Source organism: Chrysochloris asiatica, unplaced genomic scaffold, assembly GCF_000296735.1.
Source record: "Chrysochloris asiatica unplaced genomic scaffold, ChrAsi1.0 scaffold00076, whole genome shotgun sequence".
NCBI classification, from domain to species: Eukaryota; Metazoa; Chordata; class Mammalia; order Afrosoricida; family Chrysochloridae; genus Chrysochloris; species Chrysochloris asiatica.
Window position 1 is genome coordinate 1,722,096 of NW_006408594.1, and position 9,829 is coordinate 1,731,924.

The 9,829-nt window shown below is 53.8% G+C and overlaps 2 protein-coding genes across 2 annotated transcripts; one reads left to right on the plus strand and one right to left on the minus strand.

Moving 5' to 3' along the window:
* Positions 1-823: 823 nt before the first annotated feature.
* Positions 824-2,205, plus strand: RPS19BP1 (ribosomal protein S19 binding protein 1). The gene is made up of 4 exons (XM_006865170.1): positions 824-875; positions 1,037-1,165; positions 1,791-1,888; positions 2,074-2,205. The coding sequence occupies exons 1-4, from the start codon at positions 824-826 to the stop codon at positions 2,203-2,205; spliced, it is 411 nt and encodes a 136-aa protein (XP_006865232.1).
* Positions 2,206-5,557: 3,352 nt separating this feature from the next.
* Positions 5,558-6,713, minus strand: ATF4 (activating transcription factor 4). Its single transcript, XM_006865261.1, has 2 exons — positions 6,488-6,713; positions 5,558-6,387 (listed from the first exon to the last, which is right to left on the minus strand). Exons 1-2 carry the CDS (start codon positions 6,711-6,713, stop codon positions 5,558-5,560), a joined length of 1,056 nt encoding a protein of 351 aa, XP_006865323.1.
* Positions 6,714-9,829: the final 3,116 nt, after the last annotated feature.

Consider the following 9,829-nt stretch of genomic DNA (forward strand, 5'->3'; position numbering starts at 1 on the left):
GAAGTGTAGCCAGAGTGCTCCTGTGAGGCCAGGATGTTCATACTTAGGACATATTGTCAGGAGGGACCAGTCACTGGAGAAGGATATCGTGTTTGGTAAGGAGTTCTGGTAGCGTAGTGGTTACGAATCGGGCTGTGAACTGCAAGGTCAGCAGTTCGAAACTACCAGCTGTTCCGCGGGAGAAAGATGAGGTTTCTGCTCCCGTAAAGATTTACAGCCTCAAAAACCCTGTACAGGGTCGCTATGAGTCGAGACCGACTCATTGGCACTTAACAACAACAACAAGGTGGAGGGTCAGAGAAAAAGAGATGGATTGGCCAAGTGGCAGCATCGATGGACTCAAGCGTGGCAACAGGCCCAGGATCGGGCAGTGTTTTGTTCTGCTGTGCATGAGGTCCCTATGAGATGATACCGACTTGATGACACCTAACAAGAAGAGCAGTTGGAGGTTTGAACCGCTGATCTTGCGCATTATCCTGCAGCGCCACACCAGGACTGTTGGCGTTGTTGTTGTTAAGTGCCGTCGAGTCAGTTCCGACTAATAGCAACCCTGTATAGGGTTTCCAAGGAGCAGCTGGTGGGTTTGAACTGCAGATCTTGTGATTCGCAGTCCAGTGCTGATCCTACAGCGCCACACCAAAAGACTGTTAGCCCCGCCCCTCCTCCCCCTTCGTAATAAACGGGCAACTCCTAACGCATGCGTCCTAAGGTAGGCTGGCACTTCCGCCCGCCTACTCCGGAACCTTCTGATCAGGCTCGGGTTTCCAGCGGGACGATGAAAACATCCCAGGCGGAAGTGGCGTGGGCGGAGCCGAAGGTAGTCATGTCGGCGGCTCTGCTCCGGCGGGGCTTGGAGCTGCTGGGGCAGTCCGAGGGTGAGGGCGCTTGCCCGGGGATGCCGGCGCGTACGGGTGGTTGGGCAGCAGGAGCTGAGTACCGGAGTTCCAGGATTCGGAAAAGTCAGGACGGTCCTCATCCCGGTGCGATGGGTATCTTGCCTCCCTATGACCTGCGCCCGCTTCTCTTTCCCCTGCAGTCTCCCAGTCTGCGTCCAAACAGGCCAAACCGAGAGGGTCCTCGGCGAAGCGAGCCCGGAAGGCAAAGGCGACCCAGGGCCGAAAACTGCGGAACTCGGCCAAGGGAAAAGTGCCCAAGTCGGCGCTAGGTGAGCTCGGAAAGGGAGTGGACGTACTGCTATTGGGGTTGGGGTCGGCGCCTTGAGATGTTGCACGGGGTGTCTAGAATACCAGCTGCGAGCCAGGCACAGGACCGAATACTAGAGATAACGGAGGTGAGCAGAACACCTCTTCCGACCCTCATGGAAGAGAAGTGACCGAGAATCTCCCCAAGCATGTAATTGCTAAGTGGGACGGGGCCAACTCCAGGCAATTAACATGCCACACTGAGTCTTTAGTCAAATGTCATTTCGGGGAAGCCGACTCACTCACCTCCCACACCCTGGCATTGCTCCTTTGTTTCCTACTTTGTTAAAATGTATCATCCTCTAAAATACTCTTCTCTTGGGCACCATCCCTCTTCCCGTTAGAATGTAAGCTCCATGAGGGCAGGGCTTTGTGCCTGTTGTGTCTCCTCTAAACTTAGAATGGGGCTGGACCCGTCATACGTGCGTGGGATGCAATAGCTGGGAAGCCTGGGAGGGGAGGACTGGCGCAGGATTGGTGGCGCTTGGATTTGAAGCTTTCAGGTTGCTGTAACAGTCCAGAGAAGGCAGGGCCGAGGTTGGGGTGATGGAATGAAGCTGAAATGCTGCCCCTTCCTGCCTCCCACAGCCGAGTTCCAGAAGCGAGAATGCCAGGACCACCTCAGAGCAAACCTAAAATTCCTGACCGCCACGAGGAGCACCGTGGCTGAGGCTGTCACCCAAAAGGTTGGCAGGGGAGGCCACCAGAAGTGACGGGGTGGGGGTCTTAGCTGAGGCTTCTCCTCTGGGTCTCTGTAGGTGGGAGGGCTGTGCCGCCTCCAGGACCATTGGGACGGCCACTTGGGGGCAGCACTTGGTCGACTGGACCAGGTAGTTCGCTCCAAGGGCAGTAACTCTTGGGCTGCCCCTAGATTTTGGTACAGAACCGGGGCCGCAAGGCCTGCGACAGGCCTGTGACCAAGACGAAGAAGAAGAAGGCCGAGGGCACGGTGTTCACCGAGGAGGACTTCCAGAAGTTCCAGCAGGAGTACTTCGGCAGCTAGGACCCACCATGCGCTGTGGGGCCAGCAGATGGCGCTGCGGGGCCCGCCTGGCCAGGGAAGACCTGGAGCTGGAGTCAGGGTGCAGGTTAGAACGGAGCTGAGCTGGCAAACTCTGGAAAGGATTTCCACTCACCTGGAGCTGGCTGCTCAGGCTTGGGAGGAGCCATCCCACATGCCAGGAAGAATGTTTCTGACTTTAGTTTACTTTTGCTCACGGAGGGTTCTGGGATGTTTGCTGTGGAACCAAGCCACACCCAGGGCTTGGAGGAGATCTCACTTAGTGGACTTCTGGTTTCTAATAAATGTGCACCCAAGAGTTGCCTGTGTGATGCTGACTTTCGGGTCCTCTGGCACCCAAGGACTTCCCAGCAGGGATCTTACAGCTTCAGGTCATAAGTCTCCCAGGCCAGCTCAGTCTGGCAGCCATCTGATCCCATAAAGCCACACCAAGGTCTCAATCTTCCCACACCCAGGGGCATGTTGGGTCTGCCATTGTGGGCAGCCAGCCGGGCCTCCTGTCACCCAGGGCATGAAAGTCCTCAGTGGTGTTTTTCCTACCTGTGTCATATGAGGGAAATGTGGGAACCTTAGAAACAGGATCTCATGTTCAGGTTTGTGTCTGGGCAGAATAGGGGAGCAGGAAGCTACAACTGCACCCCCTTCGAGTAGGCAGAGGCTGGACCCTCCCAGGAGACAGTGCTGGAGACAGCAGATGTAAAAGACATCTGTTGGGCCAATGTAAGGGTGAGGAAGGGAAGGGTAAGACTTCCCTGGTGGTCATGGTTAAAGACCTGCTAAGTCACAGGCCTGGACCTCTCAGGCATCCCAACTGTCCTGGGACAACTGCCCAAGTCCACAAGGCTCCTTAGGTTGTGTGGTTCCTGAGGTAGTACCAGGTAGAGAGCATGGGTGGATCAGACGGGGTTCCCTGGGCTGCAGTTGAGGGTGGCCTGAAAGGGGGCATTTTTCACCTCTACCCACTGTCAAGCTTGGAGGTGACCACACCCAACAACCCAGATGTCCATAGTCATCAGCCTGATTGTCCTTGTTCCCAGGGTAACACCCACCAGGGCGTGTCTATCCTACAGGACACATGGTGGCCACAGAACCTGTCTCTCTGGGAGGCCACAGCTGAGGAGAGCCTCTGCCAAGGCTGCCTGTGCTGCCTTGGGTTCTTGTCCCCACAGCTTCCCACCTGTGGGCAGAAGTAAGCCCAGGGGAGAGGGGCCCAGAGCTCCTTCAGGCACTTTCCCTTTATCCTTTAAGCAGTTTAGCAAGAATCAGCCACCTGCCTCAAGAGGCCGCGTCTACCCCACTGATCCCAGGGTAGAGGGAGGAAGCACCCAGTGGCCACACCCACAAGCTAGGAGAAGGTAGGCTCTACCTCCCAGCTTGTCCAGGTGCCTAGCACATCTGACATTTACCGGAGGGGAATGAGGGGAAAGGTGTCCACACCCTTCTGCGGAACACGTCAGTGGTTTTAACAGCTGTCCTGACAGCTGAAAGGCTGGACCAGGTGGGGACATGAAAGTCTTTATCGAGGCTACAAGGCCCGGGCCAGCTGTGTGCGCCCTTCCCCAAGCTGTACCCTCCACCCAAGTCCTTCCGGCTCCCACAGGGCTCACCAGGCTTCCTGGGAGGCCTTTCCTGATTGCCTTTCTAAAGGAGCAGCGTGCACCCATCTAAATACTTTTTTTTTAGAGTGAAGTTATCAACAAAGAGCTCAAATTGGGGAAAGGGAGAAGCTGGCATTAAATACATGGTGCAGAGGACATTTGACAGTATCAGAGCTGAAAGGGGAAGGCTGAAAGTTTAGCAGTTCAAACCCACCAGGCACTCGAGAGATGCAGCAGTCTGCTCCTGTAACATGGCAGCTTTGAGAATCCTATGCGTCACTTCTCCCCTGCCCTGTAGACTCAACACAGGACGAATCCCCACTGCCCTAGAGCTCACTTGGGTTGTAGCTGGGGAATGGAAGCTATAGTGTAAGTACCCACAGATCCATTGCTGCCTGTTACTCCGACTCAGCAACCCCAAAAAGGTTTCCAAGGCTGGTATCTACAAATCAAGACTGCCTCATCTTCCTTCTGTGGAACCGCTGGTGGGTTTGAACCCTCAGCCCTCCAGTTAGCATAACCACAGGGCTCCCTAATCAGAAATAGGTTATGAAAAGCAGGCCTGTGACCTTAGCAGGGGCAGTCTTGGAGGTGACATTAGGGACCTGCATGTAGAAATGGGGACACAAAGCCAAGGTTCTGGGGTTGTGGTGCCATGAGGGAGAGGTGGTTTGTGGCTGAGACTTTGCTGCACTACCCTGCCTTTTGGATCCCAGAAGGCAATTTAAGCTATGGGCCCCGTTTGCCCATCTGTAAAACAGGAACAAAGTGATCCTTACAAAAAGGCACTTAAGCTACAGGTTCAATTTGACACCAGTGCCTGTGCTGATTTCGTGCTATTTTCTTTGCTGTCAAGATAGGACATCAACATGATGATTTCAAACCAAGGATAAAGGCTAAACACAGCCAGCTATGGGGAACCTCAAACTGAGAACAGAACTAGGCTATCACCTGCCAAGGTGGGCCCTGCTCTACATATTCCTTCTTAAGCCCTTCTAATAACCAACATGAACCAGGAACCAGAGTTTGCATCCTGACTCCACTACTGTGACCAGGATCCTTCAAGATGGTATTGCCATGCAGTTGTCTACCTTAATCTAGCCAGCCAACTCTTTCTGCACAGCTGGCCTCACCAGAACACCCAAAAGACTGAAACCCAGGACAGGGGCAGCCCTGGTTTACAAACAAGACTTGAATCACTGTCTACCACTGTCACATAACTGGAGCGGAAGGATGCATAGCTCTGAAGGCTTGAGAGCTCAGCTCCACCCTGACAGCTCTGCTGGCCCAGCATCCTTACATGCAGAGTCCACGATAGGGCTAAGATGACTCCTTCACTCCTGGCTGGCCGCACAAATCTACAGGGCCCTTTTACTCTAAATGGTGTCCTCCCTCAGGAGGTAGCAATGCTCAAGAACTGACCCCATCCTGGTACTTGTGCCACAGATAGTCGTTAACCACCTGTACTAAGGTCCTCAGCCCACTACCCATGTTACTATCAAGAGGAATCCTCTTAAGAGTTGAGGAAAATACCCAGCCAGTTGTTAATCTCAAATCCAACATAACTTGGGGTTCCTGGAGGGGAAGACCCACGAGCTCCCAGAAAGTTTGTGTATAGTCAGTCCCCTGGCACGAAATATACAGCACACCTGTGAAAGTACTTTTGACTACAAAATAATTTATTACAACATTGCTACAGCACAAGCCTATGTACAAGCACACTCCTAAGTACACGACTAGGGCCCCTTTTTCTTTCCCCTGGCCCTGCGGACCTCCTCTATCAAGTCTTTCAGATACTGGATCTCCTTGGCCAGGGAGTCTGCCTTCTCTTTCAGAGCCTCATTCTTCTTTTCTAGTTCTTTCCACTCCCCAGCCAGGGCCTCCTGCTCTGCCCTCTTCTTCTGACGATATTTAGTGGCTGCCGTCTTGTTCTGCTCCATTTTTTTCAGTTTCTTATCCCATTTCTCTCCCTTTACTTTAGCTGCTACCACCTTCTCTCCAATGGGATCATACGGTTTAGGCCGAGGAGAACCAACGGTAGGTGAAGACAGCACACTCCTATTTGGGGAGTCCCCAGAGGTGGAGGGGCTGGGTTGCGGAGAGCCCAGATACGGTTCTGGGCTCATACAAATCCCACTGTCGTTATCTGAGGGCGTATCCTCCTCCTTTATGCACTGAGGGACTACAGAAATATAAGGAAGTGGGTCTGCCTTCCTGTCTCCTTCAGAAATATCCACTTCACTGCCAAGATCTAAACTAAAGGAGTGGTCTGGTGTGGAGGCCAGGGCCCCTGGGGAGTGAGGGAGAGGTTGCAGAATAGTGAAGGGGGCAACCTGGTCGGTATGTGGCAAACTTTCTGGGAGATGGTCGATTGGGTTCACGGTCTGGGGGGGCTCCTTATTAGTCTCCTGGACTAAGGGGTCAAAGAGATCACAGGTGTCATCCAACGTAGCCAAAAGCTCATCTGGCATGGTTTCCAGGTCACCTAAACTGAACAGGGCATCAAAGTCGAACTCTTTCAGATCCATCTTCTCCACCATCCAATCTGTCCCGGAGAAGGCATCCTCTGCAAATAATAAAAGGGATGTCAGCTGCATGAGGCAGCCCAATCACCGGATCCCACCAGGGGCTAAGCCCAGGCTAAGTGGTAGCCACTGGTCACTTACCCTTGCCGTTGTCTGAGGCATCGACCAAGCCATCCACAGCCAGCCAGTCGGAGGAGCCCACCTTAGCCTTGACCCTGGAGAACCCATGCGGTCTGAAGTGCTTGGGCACCTCCAGGAAGTCATCTAAGAGACCTAAGCTGTCTTCAGCCCCCAAACCCGACTGGTTGAAGGGGGACATCAAGTCCCCCGCCAACACCTCGCTGCTCAGGAAGCTCATCTCGGCCATATCTCGGGGCTTTGCTGAATTCGAGGAACGTGCTTGACTCGAAGGTGTCTGTATCGGTTACAGCAAGGCTGCTGCTGAATGCCGTGAGAAGCCTGGAAGGAGCCGGGAACAGAAGCCCCGTTAGAGACCGACTGTCCGCGATCGCCATCGTTACAGCCGAGACAAGATGGCCACTCGGCTCTAGAGACAGGGCCCACCCGCGCGGCGCCCCAACCCGGTTTGTATCAGATGGACGGCAGGCAGGAGAGCGAGCCCGGGAGCAGGCAGTGTCCTGTCCAAATTCGGCCGTCCGGCCCCGCCCCTGCCCGCCGCCATCTTAGCTGCTGCCACGTTTCGGGAGCGCCGGCGAGGAGCAGCGGATGGACTCGGGGGAGCGAGGTGGCGCCCTCCCAGCCGGGGCGCGCCGGCGTCCCGGGGACACCCAAGCAAGGGCCACGCGTCGCAGGCGCCTCGTAAAACCGCTTCCCCCTCGGCGACGCCACCGGGTCGCTGGGTCGCGTCCAGCCACCTCCGCCCGGCCCGCCTGATACTTACGCCATGGCTTAAGCCGCTGGGGGTTGCCGCTGCAGAGCCTGGTGCTGCTGCCGCCGCTGCAAGGGCCAACGCTGCCGCTGCACTTCTGCCTCTAATGCGCCATGACGGCCGCGGGCCCTGCGAGAGGGGACGGAAAACAGAACAGCACAAGCATCTACATCTAAGTTCTGGCGAGGAAATGGCCGCGGCGTCTACGCCAGCCTTTTATAGTCTCATTTACGAACTTGCGTCACTGTATCCATCCGCCTTAGCCACGTGATCTCGGCCTCCGAGTCTCCGCCTAGCCTACGCGCTTGTAGTTTCCAATACACGACCCGGGGCGCAATTATGAAAAGAAAGTGAATTTTTTTCCAGGCTTCGCTAAAAGAAAAAGGCGCACTGCTTTCCAGGGTTTATATGATCAGTCTCTACCCTTTAGCGGCGCGAGAAGCGCGGAGGAATATCTAGGCCACATCGTTTCTGGCGTCATAAGGGCGGGGAGAGAACGCTTTCAGTCCCTTTAAGGTTTTGATTGTGAAGTCTGAGGCAGCGGGTCATCGCGCGAGATCCTGGCCGGGCGCGCGCGTCGAGCTGATTCGCCTTGGCAAGGTGAGTCAGACGTATCTGGCGCTCCCATTGGCTCAGGACCCGTGGTGGGCGGGCTGCTTGGTGACTGAGCTCAGACCCACGCGGGAAAAGACGGCGCGGTCAACCCGATTCCCGCCGCCGGACTGGGCTCTCCGCTGCCCTTTCTGGGAGACGTAGCGGCCTCCAGTGCGACCCAAACAGTGTTACTATCACCAAGAAAATGGCAAACCGAAGATGGAAACGAATACTAGAAGTGCTTTGCAACAATGACATGAGTTCAGGGGGACACGTCCAGCTTCCGTGGGTTCTCTGAGGGCCATGGCGGGCTTCGAAGTTAAAACCAGGTCGTTCATGGGGGTGTTCACTCCGTTGTTAAAGTGTCGCCAAGTCAGTTCCGACTCGGCGAGCAACCCCTCAAATAGGTGAGGGGGAGGTCTATTCGGCGTCCCCACCCAGTGCCCCTTGTAATGACGAGGCAAGAAAGGATCAGAAACTTAGAGCCGGTCCCGTATTTTTACAATGATGTATTCTGCCGAACTGTCGGGTGCTCTATTGAAGCATGCAGTGTATCCGGGAAATCTCTCCAGTTTATGTCGACTTGACTCGATGTCAGTTGTGTAATTCCCAGGCCTAACCAATTTCCCACCCTCCTGGCCCTGTGAGGAGAGGACATTGAGAACCGAGGCCACTTGCCGGATTTGGAGTGTATGGGAGCAAAATCCTCAGGGACAGCAGGGAGAAACCCCATCACTGACCTCTAGTCCATAGTCCACCTCCGCCCGACTGAACCAGGATTTCCCGCCCTCCCTCCCCCTTTCCCCCCTCATTACAGTGATCACTTAATTAGCATCTCTTTACATTTCAATGTAAAGAAAAGTCCTCACCACTAGACCAATAAACATTCTTATCAAAGGAGAAAAGAGTGAAGTTGTCAAAGACTTCATTCATGGATCAACTAACACTCACGGAAGCAGCAGTCAAGAAATCAAAGGACATACTGCATTAGGCAAATCTGCTGCACAAAACCTTTTTAAAGTGTTGAAGAACAAAGATGTCACCTTGAGGACTAAGGTGTGTCTGACCATGGTATTTTCAGTAACCTCATATGCATGTGAAAGCTGGACAGTGAAGAAGGAAGACCATAGAAGAATTGATACTTTTGAGTTATGGTGTTGGAGAATATTGAAAGTGCCACGGGCTGCCAAAAGAACCAATAGATCCATTTTGGAAAAAGTGCTGCCAGAGTGCTCCTTGGAGGCCAGGATGGGCAAAACTTCATCTCTCATACTTGGGACATATTGTCAGGAGGAACCAGTCGCTGGAGAAGGATATGTTTAGTAGGGTGGAGGGTCAGAGAAAAAGAGGAAGACCCCTAACGAGATGGCCAAGTGACAGCATCGATGGACTCAAGTGTGGCAACAGTAGCGAGGTTGGCCCAGGATCAGGCAGTGTTTTGTTTTGTTGTGCATAAAGTCGCTATGGGTCGGTACTGACTCAATGGCACCTAACAGTGTCAAAAACCTCAGGAAGCACTGTCCCAGAGAACTAGCATTTGTTGGCTCAGTTCAATCTAGCCCAATTTTTACAGTGGTAAACTGAGGCCTACTGGGATGAGGAATCTTGCCCAGATACATAGCTCCCACTAGGGGCAGTTTAGGGTTGTTGTGAAGTGCCATGGAGTGAGTTCCAACCCATAGCGACCTTGTATAGGGTTAACAAGGAGCAGCTGAACCACCGACCTTGCAGTTCAAATGGCTTTGCGGTCTGGCACATTAACCCACAGTGCCACCCCAGGAACCACCATACTATGAGAAGCTCTATGTGACCATTATTGATGTCCCATGACACAGAGTTTGGGGTAGGGCGTGTGTTTTGTGTTTTTTAGGTGTCATGATGGGTACATCATGCTTGATAAAGTGGAGGGACAGTGAGAAAGACGAACACCCCCAACGAGGTGGAGTAGCACAGTGAGGGTGGTGGTATCTCATAATGGGTGGTATCTCAGGACCCGTTTC